We start from the raw sequence: 24,181 nt of genomic DNA on the forward strand, positions 1-24,181 counted from the left end.
TGGAGTGAGGGCGGCAGGTCAGAAGCCGTGGCAAATGCTTTGAGCAGCCAGCATCATTTCTGCTCCTGCTTCTGGGCTTAAGAGCAAGCCTGCCAGCTGCTTCAGCCAGTCAGTCAGCCACTGGGGTGGTCACGCAGCCCAGCTGTTCCCATGAGGAACCTGAGCAGGAGCAGCTGCCGGGCCTTATTCCTGACACCCAGTCCCGGCCAAGAGGGCACATCCCCATGGGCAGGCCCCCTCCTGGAGCCTGCCGCTGTCCCCTCAGTTACTGGTAAGGTTGCTCATCATGCTGGAGTTGCTGGAGAGAGGTTCCCTAGACCGGCCCCGGGGTTTGAGCGCCACGGAGCAGCGGAAGCTCTCGCGAGTCCGCAGGGAGCTCTCGGTCGAGGATCCCGAGTTGATATCGGCCATGAGCAAGCAGTCCCCGGGCCCACGGAGCCCGAGGCGGATGCAGCAGCAGCAGACGAAGCACAGCACGGCCCGGCGCACCTCCAGGCTGCGGAAGGAGTAGATGAGGGGGTTGATGGCTGAGTTGAGCAAGGCCAGGGCCAGGGCCCAGTCCATGCCCTTCAGGAGCTTGCAGGTCTGGGACTCGCAGAAGACGTCGAGGAGCAGCAAGGCGAAGAGCGGGCTCCAGCAGAGAATGAAGGCCCCCAGGATCATCAGGACGGTCTTGAGCAGCCGCAGGGACCTCTTGCGGCTGTGGCGGGTGATGACCTGCTGGGAGCTGGCCCGGACCAGGTGGTAGATGGAGGCGTAGAGGCCGATGATGCCCAGAAGGATCATACTGAACATGACCACGCAGAAGAGGATGTAGTTCTTGGAGTAGAGGGGCAGCAGGGTGGAGCAGCTGCGGAAGTCACACAGGCAATTCCAGCCCAGCAAAGGCAGCATCCCAATGAGGATGGCCAAGGCCCAGCAGGACACGATGAGACTACGCAGGCGTATGGTCTTACTGGCCTCGTTCTCGGCAATGGGTCTCACCATGGTGCTGTAGCGCTCGATGGCCGTCACCAGCAGGCTGAAGGTGGAGGCGGCCAGGGCGATGAAGAGGACGCCCTCCCGGAGGAACCACAGCTCAGGCGTCAGCTGGAAGGTTCTGCTGCCCGACAGGCAGATGTTGCAGATATAGGCCACCCCGGCCAGCAGGTCGCTCACCGTGATGCTGGCAATGCAGGAGTAGACCCACCGGCGGACGTGCAGGCCCCTCACGATGGCCATCAGCACCAGCAGGTTCTCCACCACGATGAGGCAGCTAATGGTGATGAAGGCCACCTTGAGGAGGCCCATCCTGTCCTCCTGGGGCCGCCGGCTGCCCAGCTTCCCTGTGTAATTGTAGTGCTGCAGGATGAGGTTGATGTTCTGCCTGGCTGCCAGCTGCAGACAGGAGTCCACGCTGTACAGCAGGCTAACCCTGGCCTCGGGACTGACAGTTAGGAGAGGAGGGAAAGAGGGATCTACTGAACGGCTTAGCCCTGGAGCAGGCATCTTCTGAGGAACCGGCAAGCCCTGAGGAAGGCCAAAGCCCAGAGCTAGAGAAGGCATGAAAACAGGACAGGAGCTGGCCCCGCGTCCAGCCGATGGAGCAGGGGTCAGAGCCGGCGCCCCCGTCTGGCAGCCCGGGATTCTGCAAGAGAGTAAACGTGAGATGTTTTGAAATGCTCACAGTTGTATGGGCATGATAGTGAAGGCTTCCTGTTGTTCAAGAGGGTTTCCTGTTGTGAGTGAAAGCATCACCACTGCCCAGTTCAGCTGAAATCATTTCTCAGCAGTGAGGGCTGAGCTACTGTCCACCGGTTCATTGGTAAATGGGAACACGTGCGGATGGAACATGAATGTAGCAATAGCCCGGCTTTTCTGCTTCCACAGCTGGCTTGATGGTGACTCTAGCTAACCTGGTTGGATGGTGTCGCTCCGGGCTGAGTGAAAGCTCCTTAGCCAAGGGGGCAAGGGGGCACTGCCATTCCTACACCTACACAAAGGCCTCTACTTTGGGATCTCAGCATTTCTGTTAAAGTGTTCCCAACGCCTGGCCTTGCACGGAGAGCTTGTTCCCTAATCTCCAGCCTCCCTCGGCCACCAGTGCCCAGACACCCTCCTTGCATCCATCAAGGAGAAGCCCTCCAGTCTCCGTATGGTCTCAGATACATTAGCTCGTTTCTGGGGGTGCTTGGCGCAACCTGCTTCTTTGTGCACAGACACGTAGAGGTGCAGTGGGGTGACCAGATGTCCCGATTTTGTAGGGACAGTCCCAATATTTGGGTCTTTTTCTTATATAGGCTCCTATTACCCCCCACCCCCTCTCCCGATTTTTCACATTTGCTGTCTGGGCATCCTAAGGTGCAGATTCCTTTCAAGGTGCACTAGCCGTGGGTACCTGCAGGTCTAAGGCGAGGATGGAGCCCAGAGTCTGCTGGAAAACCTTGCATTAATACTGAGCACTGACATTGCTTCTGCCATCTGAGGCTCTGAAAGCACCTTACAAAGATAAGTCACATCACCCCCATTTCACAGGCAGGGAAACTGAGGAACAGAAAGGGGCTGTGGCTTGCCCGAGGACCCACAGGGAGCCAGGAATAGAACCCAGGAGTCCTGGCCACATTGCAATGCTGGTATTAATGCGTGACCTGCTTTTGAAACCAAGGAAGGTCTGGATCGGGAACAACCCCTCACCACCCACTGCCCCCATGAAGCTCTGGCTGGACTCACCTGGCAGGCAGGGGCTGGAGGCTCTGCTGGCTCTCAGCAGGAGGTCCTGGCAGAGGTGGCAGTGAGGGCTGCTCGTGCAGGGTGCGTGGCACTTGTACCTAGCAGAAGAGAAAGAAAAGGGGAAGTTGCAACACGCCGAGAACTAACCGCATTTTTAGCAGGATGGACCCACCCAGCGCAGCTGAGAGGTGGGTGGAGGAAGCGCAAAACAATTGAGGGCATCTTCGAGTTCAGCGGCAGGCCTCCCTGCTCTCCCCTGATGCTCATGGTCCCGGAGCTCTTCGCGACGGGCCGGGGGCGGGGTTAGCTGCTCTGCAGGCTCCAGGCATTTCCCCACGGACAGCAAGGGCCGCTCTTGCCAGCAAGCCACGGACCAAGGTGCAAAGGCTGTTGGCGGAGACGCACCCACGGCGGGAGACATTCTGGGCACAAGAGGAGAATACAAAGCTCCCCATGCTGCAGGGATGGCAGTGGCTTTTGCAGGGTTCAGTGCAAAGTTACAGGCCCTGTCTGGTTCTCTGCACTCCCTTCTCCCTGCCCTTGGGCACCTGCATCACCCTCCTGCCTCCCTGCAGACCTCCCATTCCCACCCCACCCTCATGATGCATCTCCCCCACCCACACCACACCCTCTCGCCAGTCCCTATATGGACAAGACAGCCAGGAGGTGGAGCTGAGCCCAAGCATGGGGCAGGGCAGTTAGGGAGTTCACCCCATGCCGTACTAGAGCTGGATTCGGATAGGGCCGTGGGGCGGGGCAGCTCCGGTGTCTGCATGGCCCAGGGAAGATCGAGGTTCTCGGCATGGGCTGAAAGGCAGAAGTGTCCCAGTACCTGCAGGGGGGTCTCTCCCCGTGTCAGGGGAGTTCTGCCAGAGTAATGCCTGCGGGATCAGGCCTGTCACAAGTAGTAAGAGGCATGGGGGGGTCTGCCATGAGCTAGAAGAGACCCAGGACCCAGGTCCCCTGACTGTAAAGGGGATTCTTTGAGGAGGCCGCTGGCCACAAATAAGACGATTGGTCATGGGCTGAGAATCAGGCAGTGCCCAAGCACCTTGCTCAATCACGCCCAGCTGGGGCACTCGCCGGCTTGCAGTCAACCCACCCAGTGGCAGAGCGGTCCCAGTGCTGAGAGCCGCAGAATCCCGCTGGCACCAGCAGGTCGGCAGGAGAATGGAGATGGCCTGGGGCGGAGCTGCAGGCCACGCGCTGAAAGGACAGGGGCCACCTTCTGCCCCCGGCAGGTACCGCTGGCCACAGCGAAATCGCAGCCCTCCCGTAAGGCAGAGAGGCATATCTCACCCGGCTTTGTGCTCTTCCCAGACTGACTCTGCTGGCACCTTTCCTGCCAAGGCCCTGAGCCTGCAAGCAGGCCCAGGAACCCTCCCACTCTGCGCCATTCCAACATGACACGCCCGACGGGAGATGAGTCCCAAGCATTACAAGGGGGCGTGGAAGGGGTTGTCCCATCAGGGACCCATTCGCTCCTGCTGGGGCTTTCTGCTGGCAAACGGGCTAAACTCAGCTGGGTCCTTCTTTCGCTGCTTGCTCAATACAGGTTGATTTGCATCTCATTGTTCTCAGTCACTGACTCACAGCTGTGCCACCTGGCCCCCTGCACCTCTGAGAAGGGAAACCCCCTCATGTCAAGGCCAACCCGGGGCTCCTGTGTTCCCACTTAGTTGCTTCTGCCTCACGCAAGCCACGCTGGTGCTGTGCAACGCGTCAGCCACGGCGTGGAAACTTGCAAGGAATTCCCGCTCTTGGCACTAGGAGCTGCCGTTTCCGCCTACCTCCCCGAGCAAGGAGCGGCTGATGAGACAACTGAGAATAAAACCTCACCAAGGAAACGGTGTTGTAAAAATGTATAGATTTAAAAATTGGGGGGTGGGAAGGGCGGTAGTAAAGATGCTCGTGAAAAGTGCTGGATTGGATCTGTCTACAATCGACAGACACGTTATCGATCTGTCACTCAATCATCAACATTACATGGATTATAGTCTGGCTCCTGACAGATCCCAGAAAGTAGTCGTAAACGGGGAAACATTGTGGAACAGGTCGATTTCTAGTGGGATCCCACAGGGACCAGTTCTTGGCCCTCTGCAGAAAACATACAATCGTTGCTGATCCAGTTTATCGCTGTTGCAGAGATTGGGGGAGTGGGAAATAATGAAGCGAGATCACTGACACAGACAATCTGAATCACCCTGTAAGCAGGGGCGCAGGCAAACTATGCATGTTTTGATATGGCCAAATATAAGATCATACACTTTGGAACAAAGACCATCGCCCACACTTACAGGCTGGGGGACTCTGTCCTGGGAAGCAGTGACTTGAAAAGATGTGGGAGTCACGGTGGCTACTCAGCTGAACATGAGCACCCAGTGCGATCCAGTGGCCAAAAGGGCTAATGCAAACCTTGGGTGCATAAACAAGGGAATATCACGTCTTTGTAGAGAGGTTATTACCTTAATATTTGGCACCGGTGTGATCGTTGCTGGAATACCATGTCCAGTTATAGTGTCCAGAAGTCAAGACGGATGTTGATCAACGGAAGATGGTGCACCAAAGATCCAGGAGAATGATTAAAGAACTGGAACCCATACCTCGTATCAGGAGATCAATCTATTTAGTTATCAGAGAAGTTTAAGGGGTGACTTGCGCCGTCTATAAATACCTACATGTGAACCAGAAGTTTCATAATAGTGGACTCTTCAGTCTAGCCTGCGAAGGTCTAACAAGATCCAGCGGCTCGAAACAGAAGGTAGAAAAGTTCAGACAAGAAATAAGGTGCCAGTTTTTACTAGTGCGGGTAATTAACCTTTGGAAGAACTTGCCAAGGGCTGTGATGGATTCTCCATCACTGGACATTTTAAAATCATGGTTGGATGTTTTTATAAAAGATCAGCCCTAGTTCAGCCACACCCACAGCTGTTGCACTTGAAACACTAGTAAATTCAGGAAAGTCCTATGGCCTGGGTTGTGCTGGAGGTCAGACTAGATGATCCCTTCTGATCTGGAAAAAAAAAAATCTATAGATCTGTGAACGTACAAATCTACCTATCTGTCCATCATCAGCAGACATATTCCACTATCTGGCTGGGTCTTTAGAAAGTTGCTCCTCACTGTGGCATCTGCCTCTCCAGGAGAACGGAGCCCTCCATCTACCCACAGGGGCAGGGCAAGTCAGTGGGCACAAGTCTGGGTTTCTGAACGTAGTCTTTGTCCCCGTGTGAGGTGGCTGACAACTTAGTTCCAATTATGATGGTCTGCCTGAATGGAGCTCCTGGGCAGGCCCACTGATGTGGGGGACAAAGAGGGCAATTGCTCAGAGGCCCGGGCAATTTAAAAGGGTCTGGGGGCCCCCAGCCACCACTGCTGGCAGTGCAGCGGGGCTAAAGCAGGCTTCCTGCCTGCCCTCGCTCCGCGCCGCTCCCGGAAGTGGCTGACACATCTCTGCGGCCCCTGGGGGGACAGGGAATCTCCATGCGCTGCCCCCGCCCCAAGCGCTGACTCCGCAGTTTCCATTGGCCGGGAACTGCAGCCAAAGGGAGCTGCGGGGGTGGTGCCTGCAGGCAGTGGTGCACAGAGACCTCCTGGGTCCCCTGCCTAGGAGCCGATGCCAGAGGGGTGTGCCGGTCGCTTTCAGGAGCTGCCCGAGGTAAGTGCCGACCTCCTGACCCCCTCACTCACCCCAACCCCCTGCCCCAGCCTAGAGCCCGCACCCAAACTCCTTCCCATAGCCTGACCCCTCACCCCCTCCCACACCCTAACTCCCTCCCAGAGCCTGCACCCCACACCCCTACCACACCCAAACTCCCTCCCAGAGCCCGACCCCTCACCCCCTCCTGCACCCAAACTCCCTCCCATAGCCTGACCCCTCACCCCCTCCCGCACCCAAACTCCCTCCCAGAGCCCGACCCCTCACCCCCTCCCGCACCCAAACTCCCTCCCAGAGCCTGCACCCCACACCCCTACCACACCCAAACTCCCTCCCAGAGCCCGACCCCTCACCCCCTCCCGCACCCAAACTCCCTCCCAAAGCCTGCACCCCAAACCCCAACCCCCTGCCCCAGCCGGGTGAAAGTGAGTGAGGGTGGGGGAGAGCAAGCGACGGGGGGGGCGGGGGGGATGGAATGAGCAGGGGCCAGGGCCTTGGAGAAGGGGCAGGGCACCATCAGCGCTGGCCCCTCACCGCCCAAATGGCAGGTGGACCGCATCTGCGCAGGTGCGGCTTGTGCATGCGTGGGGGCCCATTGACCATTCTGCCCTGGGGCCCGGAATTGCTGTCGGCGGGCCTGCCCCTGGGGAGCCGTGTGGCCTAGTAATTAGGACAATGGGCTACGAGTCAGGAGACCAGCATTCTATTCCCATCTCTGACCTGCTGGGTGACCTTGGGCATGTCATTTCCCCCGCTCTGTGCCTCAGTTTCTCCTCCACGCTTTGTCTGCTTTGACGGTAAGCTCTCTGGGTCAGGGACAGCCTCTTGCTATGTGTATGTACAGCACCACACACAATAGGGCCAGGGCCTTAAGGCATTATTGTAATACAAATTAAAATGATAACCGTAGTCCCTTGGCTATGGGACAATCGAAAGGCCTTTGGGATCTGCTTTTGAAAAAACAGCCGCAGCCTGGCCTCTCTTGTTCCTGGTGCTGTTTTGTGTCTGCTAATAATTGTTTCTGATCCACCGTGACTTGATTTTTACTACAAAATGTCTCCACCCTCAGGGCCAGATTCTGCTGTCAGTCACCCCCCGGAAACCAGATTTCCCCGTGCGTCCCCAGCAGCACAATCTGCCTCCCAGTAAGCCAGGTCATTTATTGAACGTGGCTGGGGTTTTCAATGGGAATTCGGGGTCCAGGCCCCACTGAAATTCAACAGGAGTTGGGCCTCTAGTCAGTCTCCTTTGAGAATCCCAGTCTGAGCTCCCACCTGGATTCACACAGCGATCCACGCCGCTTCAGGTGGCCAGCACAGCTCACGTTTGGCTTCACGTGGTGGAGAAACTCTGCTCTTCCGAGAAGCAATAAATCCACCGGCCCAACTGTGAGCCGTATGGAATTGAGACATGCAGTGATGTGCGACGGTCACAAGCAGCTGTTAGCATCTCCAGAGCTTGGCCTGGGTGGGAGCCAAGTTTTCATCCTCATCACTCGGTGATGCTCCGAGTCCCTATCTCTGCAAACACAGCCTGAGTGTTATCTCAGGGCTCCTCCTTATCACGCCGTTTCAGTTCTTGTCCTTTCCTCTCAAGCCAATCTCACAATCTGCTTTTGATGCCTCGATAACTGGGCATCTGCCCACAAGAGCCAGGGACAAGTCTCAGACTCGTTCAGGCTCTCAAGCAGCAACGTGTGCGTGCAGACATAAGTCACACGAACCTTTGGTCAAGTTTTACCTGCCATCTGCGTCTTTGACTGCATTCTCCCTTGAGACCTGTACATCCTCGTTCCAGTCAGGGCATGTTTCATAGAAAAATCAAGCTTTGGAAAGGCCTTTGTATTGCCCGCTCCACAAAAAGACCTGGGTACGTAACCCTTCCTCTCCCAGGATGGGTCTTCAGCCACCTCTAGCGACTGCTCCGTAGAGGAGTCTGATACTGCTGACAACAAAGGCAACTTACCCTTTAGCTCAAGTGGTTGTGGCCCCTGCTTTGCATGCAGGAGGTCCCCGGTTCCGATCCCCCTAATCGCCCAAGCAGCATTGGGTGGATGTGCATTAGTCATTTATATCTTGAGATATCAGTAGGGGTCAAGAAATCACTGCGTAGGTCTCAACCCAGCAAGGCACGCACCCACCGGGAGGAGGGGAACAGGAAATGGGGAGTTTGCATGAGATGGCAGCGCGTGCTGGGCAGTGGGCGGCCACCCTGGAGCTCCCCATTGCGCTTCCTCGCCTGCCACCGCCGCGGCTGGTTACAAGGGAGCGGCGCCGGGGGCAGGCTGAGGCGGCTGCTCTGCCGGAGATGGGGAGGAGGTGCATGGCAAACCCCCGCCCCTACCCCGGGCAGGCGACTCTGAGTCAACTCCAAGGGCGGGGGGGCACAGACGGAGCAGCACGCAGGGCAACCTGGCCGCACCTCTGCGTAGGAGCCAGAGGGAGGACATGACGCCTCTTCCGGGAGCTGCTTGAGGTAAGCACTGCCCAGCGTCTACACCCCTGACCCCCTCCCGCTCCCCAACCCCCAGCCCCAATCCCCTTCCCACCCTCCAAACCCCTTGGTCCCAGCCCAGAGACCCTCCTGTACCCCCAACCCCATCCCAGAGCCCGCACCCCAAGCTGGAGCTCCCCCACACACCTCCAACCCCCTGCCCCAGCCCCCTCCTGCACCCTGAACTCATTTCTAGCCCAACCCCGGAGCTCACACCCCCAGCCAGAGCCCTCAACCCCTCCCACACCCCAACCCCCAATTTTGTGAGCGTTCATGGCCCGCCATACAATTTCCATACCCAGATGTGGCCCTCGGGGGTTTGCCCACCCCTGCTTTACACTGCAATTTTTAGCCCTGCATCTGAGCCAGCTGCCCCAGGCCCCAAGTGCCATGGGTGTTTTATTGCAGTGTGGACATACTCTTAGGGTTTGTAGGTTACATCTGCTGCAGAGGGCCTCTGGTATTTAGATCCACCTCTCTGGGCTTTGTCCTTGTGTGACAGCCGCCCTCTCGACTACCACAGCAGGGACTGAACCAGAGCAAACCTCACGGGCTGCTGTAACTAGAGCTGCAGTTCTGTAGTGAGGGAAGGGTAAGCAGACACCAAGTGTGAAAAACCGGGACAGGGGGTGGGGGGTAATAGGAGCCTATATAAGAAAAAGCCCCCAAAATCGGGCCTGTCCCTATAAAATTGGGACATCTGGTCAGGCTAAGTGAGGGCAGCATTATTCATGCCCTCTGTGGATTGGCACAGAGGTGACCAGGTGGCACGTTCATCAGTGGGTTACGGGTTTGGGCTCCGCAGACTCAAACGCCGATGGACCTGTTGTGGCCGCACAGGCGTGACATCATGACGCAATCCCAGGACAGCCGGTTCCCAGTGGATGAGCACTGGCCATCTAGGGAAGTAGCTGGCCAAGGAAAGTGACACTGCCCAGTCTCCGTCCCTGGGCTGGCATCACACAACCCAAGGATGTGGGTGTTCCAACATCAGAAGGTGACGGTCAGGACGTGTCTAGCTTTGGGGCTCAACCTCCAACTTGGTATCACCCCCATTTCTACATCCTGCCCCCAGGCAGATTGCTGATGAGCAAGCACCTGGAAAAACAAAACCCCAAAACCTTCCTGTTCATCTCCTGCAGGGTCTAACATGTTGTCTCCCCTCCCATAACAGCTGAGCCACAAAGCCAAACTGAATAAATACGTCCAGGTGATCCCCCTGCCCAAGAGCAGCAGCGACATCCCCGCAGACACCAAGTGCATCGTGTCGGGATGGGGCTACATTGACAAAGAGGTAGCGATGGACAAGCTCTTCGAGACCAACGCCACTGTCCTGAGCCGGAGGAAATGTCTCCTATCCTACCCAGAGCTCAGCGACGGCATGGTCTGTGCGGCCAGCGACCACAAGCGCACTGACGTCAACTACGTACGTCTCTCCATCCCTTCCCGTCCTCCCCAGCCATGCTGCCCTGAGGTCAGCGGGTGGGAAGGGACATCCCCAGCCACTTTAATGGCCCACTTCACTCATGAGCCACAGAGGCACCAAAGGGGCACTCAGAAACATTGTCCTCGTTTTATTTCTGTGCCCCCTGCAGCCAGAGGAGCTGGCTCTTCCCTGCCCCAGCAGAGCTTCCCCGCCCTTGCGCACGCCCCTGAAAGATATTCCCTAGTAGACACAAGACCAGAGCCGTTGAGCCAGTCCCCTGGGGTCACACGGTGGTGGAGCCAGGATTGGAAGTAGCCATCAGTGGCTCTATATCCTGCGTTCGTGCCCGCTAGCCCACAATGCGCTTTCTCAGTGCCTACGTTCTACTTAACCCTATTTCCCTGTGTCTTTCTCAGGGGGACTCCAGTGGCCCTTTGGTCTGCAACGGGGCGGCCCAGGGGATTGTCTCCTACGGTTTCCAGTTCCCTCCCTCGGTGTACACTCGCACCGCCCACTACCTGCCCTGGATTCGAAAGACCATGGGGCAGTGACCAGAGAGGAAGATGCTATAGCTTCTCCAGCATCTGCATTTCCTTATGCTGCAGTCGCTGGCTTTTCTCTCCCCGGGGTGTTACAGGGAACTATAGGGAGAACCATGCCCACCGACTCCTCCTTTTGGGCTGCCCTTTCCTCTACATTTAAATACCATCAGTAGTGGATCAGAACTTTTCTCCCGCCTCTCCCCGCAGGAAGAACACACAGGGCTTAATCCTGAGCCCCTCGCCAAGTTTGCATTGCGGGCAACCCCCCCAGGTTAGCCTGGGTGAGGAGGGAGTGAAAACATGGCAAGGAACTCAGCTTTGGCCCAAATGGATTGGAACAAAGCTTTTCTCAGCCAAGCAGCCCCCTCCTGGTTCAGAACACACACGAATCCCACCGTGCCGGGGAGCGTTTCAAAGCACAGGGATTTTGACGGGGCTCAGACACCCAATTCAAAGGCTTTTTGTCGGGAAATGCTGACTCATCAAAACCCAAACGGCCTGTGGCTCAGGGCTGGCTTTGAGGACACTCCCGATAGAAAATATTAGGGGTTGGTTTTTTTTCTGGATTGCGGAAACTGGCTATTTTGACATTTTCTAGATGGATCATTTTGGGTTTGGAGTTGAGGCCACTTTTCATTTTGAAATTTGAATTAACGGCAAGGCAAAGCAAGGCAAGGCAAGGCACCTTTTTATTTAAAGGGTTGAAATCAAAAATGAAATGTTTTGAAATTAACCAAACTGCTTCCATTGACCAGATCTGATTTTTTTTATTGCAGATTATCAGTTTGAAAAAATCTGCAAGAGTCCCACTGCTCATCCCAATTTGAGACGGGCCTTCCCCCCCCACCTTGAAAATTCTGGTGGGACGGGACACCATTTCCTTCCCCATTCTGTTTTTCCTCCCCCTCACTGCCCCATTCCTTCTATGTCTCTGCAGTGCTAGAGTGTAACAAGCATGACAATAAACGAGCTCCTGCATTTTGTAAAGTCTCCTGCCTTATTTTGAAGTTTGTTTCTGCTCATTGTTGTAAAAGGGATACCTGCTTACTGTATTTTTTACTCCATGCATCTGATGAAGTGGGTTCTAGCCCACGAAAGCATCTAAGATGCCCCAAGAACTCCTCGTTGTTTTTGCTGATACAGACGAACGCAGCTACCACTCTGAAACCAGTAAGAAAAGAGAGTACACTGGGTCTCATTTATAGCCAGAGGGCTCGGATCAGCCAAACCCTGATCCCCTCCCATTGCCACCCCATGCACCTACTGCCATGTACGCATTTATTAGCCTTCCCCACGCTACATTCCCTGACCATCCTGGGACCTGCAGCAGCCCTGAAAGGGGATTCTACACACACTGTCCAGAACACAAGGACTCCCAGAGCTCAGCACAATAGGGCTGAGTTTCAACACCCCACCTGTGGAGACTCCAGCCTGAGACGCACACAACCTGCTCTCTCTCCCCTTCCCTTTTGTGTTCCTCTCCACCCCCGGCTCTTTGCCTCCTGTCGCCTCTCCCTCTTGCAGCTTGTCCCCGGATTCTGAGACCAGCTACGCCACACCAGCCCGGCGGCAAGATGAGCTGGCCCATCCAGCTCTGCCCAGCTGGAGAAAGACCAGCCAGGGAGAGGGATCAGACCAGCCAGGTGACACCGAGCCAGAGCCCAGAGAAGAGCCGCCCTGAGAGACTCAGCACCGTCTGGGACTGAGCAGCCAGCCCGGATCTTCAGAATGGCCACAAAGGCTGCGTTTTCCCCCACTTTTATGTCCCTGCCGCTTCTCCCCCTTGTGTCTGTTTGTCCAAAGCAGGGAGAGTGACTGTCCATCACATTAACCCTTTCCTCCCCCCACACCCTCCCAAGAAAGGTTGTCTGACAAAAATAAGAGACACTAACCGACACGCTCTCTTGGAAAAGGGGACTCTGGAAGGGTTTGGCTAAGTTAGGTCTGTACAATCGCTCTGTTTCCCTTCCAAAAAGGGCTTTATGTCTCGGGCCGCTTCTTTTTCTTTTATGCAGCTTGCTCAAGACATTTGCAAACTTTGGCATGAATTGTGCTGCCACGGAGCTAAGCAGGCCAAAGTCTCTGACCTCCAGACTTGTTTAACTCTTTACTATTGTACAGTGACAGGGTCATGTTAACATTCTGGAGGCTCTAGGCCCCCTTGTTCCATCAAACTTAACACAACAGGCCCCAACTCTTAATACACTCAGCTAGAGTCTCAGCCAGTGGAAATGGCCATAACCCCACAGAGCTGATTTGCACCAGCAGAGGATCTGTCTTGTTCTCACTGCCCTGGCAGGACATGATTTTTAACTGTTGGTGACAAACTGATCAACACAGAAGAATCGGCTCTAACAGCAGGAAGTGGGCCGGGAGGGCTTGGTGTAAACACAGTCCTGAGATGAATACAAGGTGAAGGTAGCACTTCCTGCCCCCCAACGGAAGGGCTGTGCCTGCAGCCGAAAAACCCCACAGAGTTGTTTGTGTCTTTTGATGAGGCACACCTCTCTGTGGTTAGAGTTTCTCCTCCCAACTGAAGCAGAAGATGCTTACTGTTCTAATAGGTAAGACACTGGTCTAGGGTCCAGGCGCTCTGGGTTTTATCCCTGGCTCAGGCACACACCTGCTGCGTGGCCTTGGTCAAGTCACTTCACCTTGCTCCATGCCTCAGTTTCCCCTCCCACCCTTTGTCTATTCAGACTGTAAATTGGTTGGGGCAGGGCATCTCTCTCACTGCAAGTTCAGACAGCACCCAGCACAATATGGTCCTCTAGATGCTACTAATGGTGATTTTTCCACTCTCCACTTCACCAGAGAGATTTGGCAACCCCCTTAGTACATGAGACCATTGTCTGCTCAGAGCACAGATCTTAAGGTTAACGACTCGGCCTTGTCCCTGGCCCAGTAGGTACCTGCTGCAGCTGCTGGTGGGTTCCACATCCACCCAGAGGCATTCCCCACTCCAACAATTCCATAACAAGAAGTTCATGGCATCCACCAGGATCCAGACATGGTGAACAGAGAGATTCCCGCCCCAATTGTCACAAGAGCGGAGCAGGCAGGGGGCTGTGGGTCAGGAGGGCTGAGGTGCATTACCACAGCCAAGTGTGTGGGGAGCCCAGGAGCAGAGTCAGAGGACCGGTGTGGGGCGGGATCGGGGTGTGCCGGCCCAGGACTGGGCTAGCAGACGTTGCTGTAGTGAAGGATTGACACTTAACTGAGCTTCCCATTTCGATTTCCATGGTTACCCATAGGGCTGTGCAGTACCCTGACCATTTACTGCCTCGTGAGCATCTCCCCCTGGCCAGAAACCACTCTACAGCACTCTGCCTCGATGGCCATCCCACCTCTTCAGGGCCCCTCTCAGAACCCTCCAGGCCCCAGCCCCAGTCTCTCCCCTCCACAAACCCACGCAGCCTGGACCCCAGGTCAGCTGAGCCCAGCCCCCTCCTCCCTGACAGCCTACCTGTCTGCTTCTCAGTACCTTCTGTCTGAAGTTTGGCCTTCGCCACAGAGCCTTTCCCATCTTTCCCCTGCTTCCTGGGTACAATCGCTCCCCGGCCTGGAGAGCATTCTCCCAGCACTGTTGCCATTCCCGCCAGGCTCAATCGTGTTCCCTCAACGACCGCCCCGCTTCCTGCTGCCTCACCCACTTTAAAACAGACTCTTCCTCCCAGTGCCTACAGATGGGCTCTGTCAGCCGCCCTCCAGTTCCTGAGTCTCTGATCTTCCTCCCACATCAAATCCCCGCATCCCCTACCTGCTGCTCCGCCTCTGTCCGTTCCCTGATTTTGGGGGAAACTCTCCAAGTCTGAAGCCCAGACCCTGCCTAAATCCAGCCCTGGCAACGTGTGTGTTCCCTTAGGGATCTAGGCTTACGAACAGGATGGGTCAGACCCAGCAACCTCCACTTCTGCTGTGAAACCACCAGCCACTGACCGCTGTGGTTATGAGTAGCAATCAGGGGCAGCCGTCAGCAATCCCCGTGGCAAGCGGGCGATCCGCGCACGTGGAGGAACCGCGCTGAGTGGCTAGCGCTTTGCAGCAGGCTGAGTTCTTATCTCCAAAATGCAGCCGGAGTTTTATCTAAGGGCTCCCCTTGTATCTCTGTTGTGGGTCAGATACGGCCTCTCGGCACAAACCTCACTCTCAGTCCCTTCTCTTGAAGCTGCTCTACTCTCCCTAAATAGTTAGTCATCGGAACAGGGACTTGAACGTGGGTCTCCCCTGTTTTAATGGCGGGCTGTAACCACTAGGCTATAGAGTCATCTGTGCTCTTTTTCCCTGGCCCAACAGAACAGCTTCAACCAGCGAGATTGAGCCAACCTGTAGTCCAGTGGCTAGGACATGCTCCTACAACATGGAAGACCCCACATCAGACAGAGAAGAATTGAACCAGGGTCTCCCTCAGCCCTGGTGAGTTCCCTACCTGCTGGGCTAAAGGCTATAAAAAGGCAGTGCCCTCCCCACTAGGATATTTGGTCAAAATGCCCAAAATTCAAACAAACCATTTTGCGTCTGCACAAAACGCTCTGTTTCAGCCTGACATGGCATTTCTCCAACTTTGTGATTCACTGAAAAATTTGTTTTCGGTTCAACCCAAAACAAAAACTTTTATGTTATTTTTCAGAGTTGCCAGAGAACCAAAAAATCCATTATTCCCCCAGTCCTAGCCAAGACCCGTCTCAGGATCAGGATGACAAAGGCCTAACGGTGTCACAGTGGGTCCCAGGAGATGGTGAGAATAGCAGCCATGAGGGTTTCATTTGCTCCTTACGTTCCCCTGTCTCCCAGACAGCCAGCTCTCTCTGTCTCCAAAGTTTCTTTTTAAAGGACCCCAGAAGGGAGTGAGGGGTGGAATAACCAATCTCCTCATTATTTTGTCCACCATTTAGGCCTAATTTCCAACACACCAATTGTGGTTCATTGATTGGTCCCACATACCTCTTGTTCCCCAGCCACGGTCTTAGCCCAGTCCTTCAGTTAGACCAGTCGGCCTTTTTGTTTGGTCTAACTTAGTCTTTCTGTCACCTTCTCCCATCAACTCTTGCGACCGGGGATTGGAACACTTTATAACCTTCTCCCAACTTTCCCAGGCCGGCTCCCAATCAGGGTGGGTCTGCTCGGCCCCAATTATTACAACACTCCCCAGCCCCAACTCACGCCACAGCCAGACCCTCCCAGGCCCTTGCCTCAGGACACAGCTGTGTTCTTGAAATGCCAAACAGAAGCAGTTCCTCTGACCACCCTGAGTTACAGCTCCTACAAGCTTCTGCAATGGCCTCTCAGTGCTGAAAGAAGGATGCTCCATGAGCTCCTCTCCCACCTTTAACTCTCTGAGCCCTTCATAGAAAGCCCCTGACCCCCCTTCTCAGCAGGGTCTGATAATGGAAGAAGGCTGGCTGGCTCCAGGCATTGAAAGGGGCAGATCAGCCTGTTGGAGGGCCCTATATAATGGCTGGACCATGTGCACAGACACAGCAGTGTGTATAGTTCCTTATACTTTCCAATTGACTTACATTCCCTGCCAGGCCATGGGATAGAAGACAGGAAAGAAAGGTGCCAATTTCCTACATCATCTGCTACCCTGGAGACCTGTGCTGCTTTCCTGATGTTGCCTCTGCTCTGTGTGTGCGCCCCCCTTAGGGGTGTTGTATGAAGCTACAGGGATAAAACTAGGCCCCTAATTCCTCCCCAGGGCAGGGCACTAACAGGCTCTCCGCTCTTAAATATCATCATTAGAGGAAGAGGCTCTTCTCCCTGGGGACAAACACACCCTTGTGTGAGCAGAGATTAGGGGGGGCATCATTAGCCTGCCAAGAGATATGCAAAATGTGCTCTTTAAAGATTTAAATCCCCTGAGTTAAGAGTCCCCTGACTGGTCCCCTGGAGGACATGAGGGTCTCTAGCAGGGGGGTTCAGGATTCTGTCTGTATCTGTGGATGTGAGAATGGCCATACTGGGTCACACCAATGGCCCAGGTAGCCCAGACTTCTGTCTCCGAGAGTGGCCACCACCAGAGGCTTCGGAGGGAATGAGCAGGACAGGGCAATTACTGAGTTAGCCATCCCCAGTCATCCAGTCCCAGCTTCTGGCAATCAGAGGTTTAGTGACCCCCCAGAGCGTAGGGTTGCCTCCCTGACCATCTTGGCAAGGGGTCACAAAACCGAGTCCCAGAGCCACACGCTCAGCTGATGTCAAATGCAGCTATGGCCCCATTGACCCCCCCAGTGAATATGGCACAAAACTGAACCAGGGATAATTCCAGAGACCCTTCCCTCAAAGGATCTGACACTGAACCTAGAGCAGAGCTCTAGGCAAGTGGGCTCTTTAGACAACTTCCCTGTCTGCTAAGACTTGAGGTCCTCTTCTTACCTAGGGTCTGAGCCAGCTCCTGTTGGGATCTATGGCTATGGGCTGAATCAAGCCCCTGCAGACCAGGCACTGAGCAAGCAGCGCCAGCTAACTGTCCTCCTGCTGAAGGTGTTTGCAGTGGGAAGGAGGTAACAGAACCTCTTCTGGTAGCTCCTGCTTCGGATTGCTGCTCTTGTTGGGCAGATGTCTGGGATGGACTCAGCGGCGTCCGGGGTGGAGCGCAGAGGGGAGAAGCATCTTCTCTTCCTCTATGTCCCACTGACGCCATCAACCTCAGGACATTAAGGCCAAGATTTCCAAGGAAGATTAATGACTTTGGGAGCCCAGTTGGAAGGGTCTGATTTTCACAGACTGCCGAGCAGTCACCTGCTGAAAATCAGGCCCCTTCACGGCGTCTCCATGGAAACTCTCGGCCTAAGTGAGGCCTTAAGTCTCTTCTCTTCCAATACCACGCTTGTGACGATAGCATCCGAGCCAAGCGGTGCACAGGCTTTACGTGGGCTCTCCGCAGAGAGAGAAGTATCACCCCCCCACTCCTGCCCCCGACGAGATGGCAAAGGCCTGTGTGGTTTTCGGTTACAGACTGGGCAGCCGTTAGCGCCTTCTGCCCAGTGGAAAAATGTATGACAGCAGAAAGGACACTCTCAGGCGGCTGGTGTTCTTGACGGTTATCTCCAGGAAGGCACAGAACCCGTCACGATTGAAAGGAGATACAGATCCTCTCCCACACCACCCGCCACCTTCTCGTGCTCTTCACATGAACGGTTACGGCTATTGCTGGCTCCAGCCGTCACACGAGGTCCGTGACACGAACAGATGGTTCTCAGAGGGAGAGGAGAGGAGCGGGGTTTCCCACGACGCAGGACTTTGCAGTGGTGCAGGCCACATCGTTTATTAACAGCCTGCACCAGAGGGTTCATAATGAGATGGCCACACCGGGTGTTGCCACAGAACGAGTGAGATTAACCCAGAGTAAGGGGGAGCATGAGGAATTCCTTCAGGACTTGGCTACCTGACGGGAGATGAAACTCAACATAGACACATGCAAGGGAACAATTTAAACTACTCAGTCATAGGGCTTAATAAAATAATAATAATAATGCCACCTCCTAGCTCTTGTCTAGCACATCCCAGCCATAAATCTCCAAGCGCTTTACAAAGGAGGTGAATATTATTATCCCCATTGTCCAGATGGGGAAACTGAGGCACAGAGCAGGGCTGTGATTTGCCCAAAGTCACCCAGCCAGGTCAGTGGCAGAGCCACGAACAGAACCAGGGTCTCCTGGGTCCCAGACCAGTGCTGCACCCACTGCAAGTTCCAAACGGGTTACAACAGTGACGACCACCCTCTTGGTCAACGCGTTAGGTTTGAACTCGGCACCTACAGTGCTAAACACACAAGCTGCTACAGCGTGAGCTGAAGACCCCACATGCAGCAAATGGGGGCTGACAGGGCATGAAACTCACACTTAACCCCACGTCTCTGCCCATATCCAGCCCATTTTTAATCCCCTGCTCCTGGGAATAGAGGACACGGCCGGCCCAGCGCTTGGGAACGACTCCTGCTCACTGCAGAGGGCTGGTCCCAATGCGTAGCCTTTACTTGCACCCACATGTAATCTCTGCTGACACCAGCACTGCATCATCCCAGGGCGACCTTGGGGAAGTAACGTCCGCTTCCCGGGCCTCAGTTTCTCCATCTGTAAGATGGGGATAACGGTCCTGGCCTGCCTTTTTAAGTGCCTTGATCTGTGCACGTGAGACGTGCTATAGACATAGGATAGGAATGGTACAGAAGGACCGAGGCCTCTCCACTCCAATCTAACCAGCCTACTAGGGCCTGTTCTACAGAGCACATTTCCATCTGTCCATTGCTAGCCCCGGAAGATCCCCTGCTGGCTGGGTGACAGCCACCCTCTTCGCCAGCACACCACAGACCTCCGGAGCTAAAAGCACCAGCTGCCGTAGCTTGAGCTAGAAAGCCACGGCTCCGCCATGGATCGGGCACCACATGACACCTATAACACACTCACCGGGGAGGTTACACCTGCACCCAATCACTGGGCAGTTTGCAGACGTTGTCTTCCTTGTCTCACGCTGTGTAGGCCCCATGCTTTCCATGCCCCACAGGAAAACCCCATGCCCAGTGTTGATCTATGGGGGGGCATTTATCATGAGCACAGTGCATGCTGGGGCATCAGCTCTGAGATCCTGGGGAAGGTGCTTTATGGAGCCAGGTTTATGTTTGTTTTAAGCAGGGCCCGTTAACACAGCGACTGCTCTCTCCTGACTGGCTGCCCCACTGGGAACAGGAGATGCATTGTCCTGCACCCCCCCAGAAGTGGTCAACTTGGTGATCGGGCCAGCTTCCGAGCATCTGAAGCAAGTGACCAGAGGCCAGTGGAGAGGAGATAGAAGATAGACGCACAAGGATCTGATTGTGCCAGGATCATTCAGATCAGCCCAGCACATGCGGTTTCCTGGTTTACGAGTTTCATTGGTCTGAGGCTATAAAACCAGCCATGGGACAGCAGGAGGCTCAGATTGGCGCCCAGCCTGGAAGAGGACCCGAGGAGCTGTGAACTCAGAGATGGAGTGGCCCCAGTGTCTCCTGCTCCTGCTTTCCCTGTCCTACCCCTTGGCCCATGCTGGTGAGTAGAGGAAGCCATGGGCTAGGGTGACTATCCAGGGTCTATGCACAAGGTGAGGAAGGAGCCATCCCCTCACCTCCTGATCAGGAGTCTGCGTGTCTTTCAGGTGCTTTGCGGAATCAGATTGTTGGGGGGCATGAAGCCAAGCCCCACTCCAGACCCTACATGGCAGCCCTGAAGGTCTCGGGTGATTTCGGCTGCGGGGGGTTTCTGGTGGCCCCGGATTGGGTGATGACCGCCGCTCACTGCATGGGGTAGGTACCGTCGCCGGGTTTGTCCTTCTCACACTGGTTGACAGAATAAATTTTAAAGCAGGATTCGTCTGCAGTCTGTGTGAAGCCAGATGTCTCTGCATCCTTGCCCCCATTGCTCGGGGAGGGGAGAGGGGCTGTGCCAGGGAAAGTGACCCACGCTGTCTCCTGCCCATTTCAGGGATATCACCGTGATCCTGGGAGCTCACGATATCCATAAGCCAGAGGAGTCTCAGCAGGTGCTGGGGGTTGAGACTTACTACAACCACCCTGAATACAACGACATCTTGATAGCTAATGACATCCTGCTGCTAAAGGTAAGTGACTTGTCTGCAGCGGGGGGAGGTCTCCCTGACAGCTGCTTCGGGGGAGCAGGGGGGCTGAGGGGCTAAATGCGGATGGCTGAGAACAGAGAGAGAATTTTACGTCTTGTGCTGTGGGGAGAAGTCAAAGCTCACTTTGCAAACTGGGCTTTATTATTTTGAGATGGTCCAGCCAGAGAAAGGAAACCGTGGGCAGATCCTGCAACCTCAACTTTCCTGGAGTTCCCTGGGGGTCAGGAGCACTCAGCCCCGCTCAGAATAGATCACCCAGTGTCAGCCTCACTGTCGCACATCCCCTGCAAGCTGCATGTTCTCCAGTATTGCCTCCCTCCCTGTCCCCTAGGCTGCTTAGTGTAAGGGCTCAGGGCCTGATGCTGTAGGTTGCTGAGCACTGGCTCTGAGGATGCTCAGTCTCTCCCATCACCTGGCCAGGTGGGGCCACTGGACATCTTCTCCCTGAGCCATTCTCACCCCTGCCTCCAGATTCCACTGACTACTGCTTGGGGCTTAATACTCCTCCTCTTCCTCCCACCCAGCTGACAGCGAAGGCCAAGCTGAATAAATACATCCAGGTCATCCCTCTGCCCAAGACCAGCAGCGACGTCCCCACCGGCACCAAGTGCAGCCTGGCGGGATGGGGCTACATTGACAAAGAGAGGGTCACCAACAGGCTCTTTGAGACCAACGTCACCATCTACAGCCGCAGGAAATGCCTCAGCATCTACCCCAACCTCAACGATGGCATGCTATGTGCCGGCAGCTTCCACCACCTCAAGGACTCCAGCCAGGTCAGTACTGGAAACACCGGCAACCGGGTGGAAGTGTAGGCACCAGGACCTCAGCTCCTGGGCTGGGACTGCCAGGCAAGCTACTTAGGTTCCACTCTAAGAGGAAAAAGAAAAGGAAGACTTGTGGCACCTTAGAGACTAACCAATTTATTTGAGCATAAGCTTTCGTGAGCTACAGCTCACTGCATCGGATGCATACTGATGAAGTGAGCTGTAGCTCACGAAAGCTTATGCTCAAATAAATTGGTTAGTCTCTAAGGTGCCACAAGTACTCCTTTTCTTTTTGGAAATACAGACTAATACGGCTGTTACTCTGAACTCTAAGAGGAGGGACTTTCATGGTTGCAAATCTCCTGCCAGCTCATGTGTCTCCCGTAAGGGTTTCCCCCATGTGGTTTCTTGCTAGGGTGATCAGCTGTCCCGATTTTATAAGGACAGTCCCGATTTTTGGGTAGCTCTCTTATATAGGCTCCTATTACCCCCCACCCCCGTCCTGATTTTTCACATTTGCTGTCTGGTCACCCTATTTCTTGCTACCCAGGCTGACACAAGCCCTGCATTCAGCTCCTCGAGGAGGGTTTGCTGCTGAGCCCGGAGATCTGTGGAAGCACATGGCCCGGCACCGACGGGTTCCTTTGTGAGTCCCATCTACAGGAAAGCTGGGCAAAATTTTTCAACCCCCGTTTTTATTTTTATTTTATTTTTGGCAAAAACATGCAGATTTAGGTCAACCGAAACATTGCACAAAGTTGTGTTAAATTCACGCAATGGTTTCGGTGAAAAAAACAACTCCCTCCCTGCCCCCCCCAATTTCTGAACAAAATTGAAACACCTTTTTCAAAACAGAACGTTTTGATTTTTCGATTCGAAACGCCTCGCCCTTCAGAAATTCCTCTCCGTTTTTCCTTGAAAAAGCTCGACACCCCAAGGAAATGGTTCATTTCGCCAAGACCCTTTTCCCCCTTGCTGCTGTTTGGAACTGGCGCGAGCTGAAAACGCCATCATTCGCCCAGATCGCTTTGGGCAGTGCCGGCGGGTACGTCTCTGCCGCGGTCACAGGGGGCGATCGCCGCCAGGTGTACACGTAGCCAAGCTGGCTTTAATTTAGCTGACTCGGGTACCACAGCCGGGAAGCCGCGGCAGGACGGGCTAGCCCTGGGAGCGCTGACCCAGGGTTCTGGATGGGTTTGGACACCCTACACTGATGCAGCTGCAATGCTCCAGTAATGCTTACTTGGGAACATCATTCATGAGCCGCAGTCATACCCAGTGATTGCAGTACCTGTGACATGGGGCTACCACATTGGGTTTGCACAGAACAGCCAACTCAACGGGTTGACCCCTGCGGTAAGTTACACTAGGGATTAAGTTGGCCCTGTGTCTGGAGGGCCTCTGAAGTCTCTCCTCTTCTCTGTTTGGCAGGGGGATTCCGGGGGGCCTCTGATCTGCAACGGGGTGGCACAGGGAATTGTTTCCTTTGGCTACAGCTTCCCTCCTGCCGTCTACACCCGCATTGCCAACTACCTTCCGTGGATCAGAAAGATCATGGGCTAGAGGACCGGAGAGGGAGATGCTCCAGCTTCTCCTCCAGCATCTTCTGCCTTGGAGAGCCGTGCTGCTTTCCCTTATACTGCATCCATGGCTTTTTCTCCCTTCCTGGTGTTGTATGAAACCGTAGGGGACAAGACTCTCTCTAGGTGCCTCTATGGCCTTGTTACTGTAGCTCTGAAGGCCTGCAGGCCCAGCAGGTCCCTTGTCACCTGGGTTCTGTTGGCTCAGGAGAGGAATGTCAAGTTTTCAGCCCCCTGAGTGAATATTCTCTTGACTGGTCCCCTGAAGAAGCAGAGGCTCAATACGAGCCAGGGGCTTTGCTGTTCTGAGGGTCTTCAGGATTCCTTCTGTCCCAGTTGACTTAAATAGGGCACAGCTGCCCAGTCTCCGGGATGTGCCTAGACCATCAGAGCAGAGCCAGGGATAATTCTAGAGCAGGGGGCACTGAAGAGGGTTGAAATCAGCCCAAGGAGGTGGTTTTGGACCACCTGGAGGGGAAGGCTCTAACCTGTGCTCGCTCCCTCCTGGGCGTTCCCTGGTTTGTTTCCCTGGTTCAGTCCCAGGCTGAGGTTGGGCTTCACTTGGGTTTACAGAGGAGTTTCTCTCCCTGGCAATTTCAGCTGGTGCCACATTGTCAGAGCCGAAGCGGAAAGAAATCCGGAGGCTGGAAAGGGTCCAGCAAAAGCATGCAGCAGCAGGAGTCTGAATCCTGGCCAGTCCCCAACTCCCCAACGCTATGTTCTCACACCCCCTTCACCCCGGTCACTGCTCCATTCCTCCTCTGTCGCTCGCTGCAATGCTGGGCATGTAACAAGCCTGAAAAAATAAACGCCAATCTGCATTTCACAGTGTCTCATTCTCCAACTTCACAACGTCCCTTTTCAGTGGGTTTCTGATCATTCTCCAGATAAACACAAAGGGCCAAATTCTGCTCCCAGTTGCAATGGGGTAGGCCCTTTGATTTCAGTGGGTTGCATGGGTGTAAATGAGCACCTCAGCCCAAAGGAGAACAGCCCTCTTTCCACTTCCCAGGCCACAGGGGGAAGTGCCCCAGGAGAACTGAAAAAGACCCATGTGGTTTTCTGGTTCCGGACTATGCAGCCTTTAATATCTCCTGTCTAGAGGGAACTTTGCAAGTGGGAAGGGCACGGTCTGTAGGTGTTCCTGGTCCTTATTGCTGGGAATGTGTAACCCACCTGATTATGTGATATATGCCATCATGTGCCAGCAATGCTCCTCTGCCATGTACATTGGCCAAACCGGACAGTCTCTATGCAAAAGAATAAATGGACACAAATCTGACATCAGGAATTATAACATTCAGAAACCAGTAGGAGAACACTTCAATCTCCCTGGTCACTCGATAACAGACCGAAAAGTGGCAATTTTTCAACAAAAAAACTTCAAAAACAGA

The 24,181-nt window shown here is 54.8% G+C and overlaps 3 protein-coding genes across 3 annotated transcripts; 2 read left to right on the forward strand and 1 right to left on the reverse strand.

The window, feature by feature from the left end:
• Positions 1-261: 261 nt before the first annotated feature.
• S1PR4 (sphingosine-1-phosphate receptor 4) lies at positions 262-1,488 on the reverse strand. Its single transcript, XM_074939557.1, has one exon. It carries the CDS (start codon positions 1,486-1,488, stop codon positions 262-264), a length of 1,227 nt encoding a protein of 408 aa, XP_074795658.1.
• A 4,837-nt stretch (positions 1,489-6,325) lies between these two features.
• On the forward strand, positions 6,326-10,837 carry LOC141977977 (mast cell protease 3-like). The gene is made up of 3 exons (XM_074939813.1): positions 6,326-6,367; positions 10,035-10,286; positions 10,703-10,837. Exons 1-3 carry the CDS (start codon positions 6,326-6,328, stop codon positions 10,835-10,837), a joined length of 429 nt encoding a protein of 142 aa, XP_074795914.1.
• Positions 10,838-19,748: 8,911 nt separating this feature from the next.
• LOC141977755 (mast cell protease 1A-like) lies at positions 19,749-23,595 on the forward strand. The gene is made up of 5 exons (XM_074939413.1): positions 19,749-19,854; positions 19,961-20,108; positions 20,287-20,422; positions 20,965-21,216; positions 22,639-23,595. Exons 1-5 carry the CDS (start codon positions 19,794-19,796, stop codon positions 22,768-22,770), a joined length of 729 nt encoding a protein of 242 aa, XP_074795514.1. The 5' UTR covers positions 19,749-19,793; the 3' UTR covers positions 22,771-23,595.
• Positions 23,596-24,181: the final 586 nt, after the last annotated feature.

Source organism: Natator depressus, chromosome 25, assembly GCF_965152275.1.
Source record: "Natator depressus isolate rNatDep1 chromosome 25, rNatDep2.hap1, whole genome shotgun sequence".
Taxonomy (NCBI): domain Eukaryota; kingdom Metazoa; phylum Chordata; order Testudines; family Cheloniidae; genus Natator; species Natator depressus.

Bases quoted from the DNA above. Each gene is read 5' to 3' on its own strand.
- LOC141977977 (XM_074939813.1), top strand. From the start codon at position 6,326: ATGCCAGAGGGGTGTGCCGGTCGCTTTCAGGAGCTGCCCGAG. The intron at 6,368-10,034 runs GTAAGTGCCGAC...CTCCCATAACAG, and splicing joins GCTTTCAGGAGCTGCCCGAG to CTGAGCCACAAAGCCAAACT. The intron at 10,287-10,702 runs GTACGTCTCTCC...TGTCTTTCTCAG, and splicing joins AGCGCACTGACGTCAACTAC to GGGGACTCCAGTGGCCCTTT.
- S1PR4 (XM_074939557.1), bottom strand. From the start codon at position 1,488: ATGCCTGCTCCAGGGCTAAGCCGTTCAGTAGATCCCTCTTTCCCTCCT.
- LOC141977755 (XM_074939413.1), top strand. From the start codon at position 19,794: ATGGAGTGGCCCCAGTGTCTCCTGCTCCTGCTTTCCCTGTCCTACCCC. The intron at 20,423-20,964 runs GTAAGTGACTTG...CCTCCCACCCAG, and splicing joins ATGACATCCTGCTGCTAAAG to CTGACAGCGAAGGCCAAGCT. The intron at 21,217-22,638 runs GTCAGTACTGGA...TCTGTTTGGCAG, and splicing joins ACCTCAAGGACTCCAGCCAG to GGGGATTCCGGGGGGCCTCT.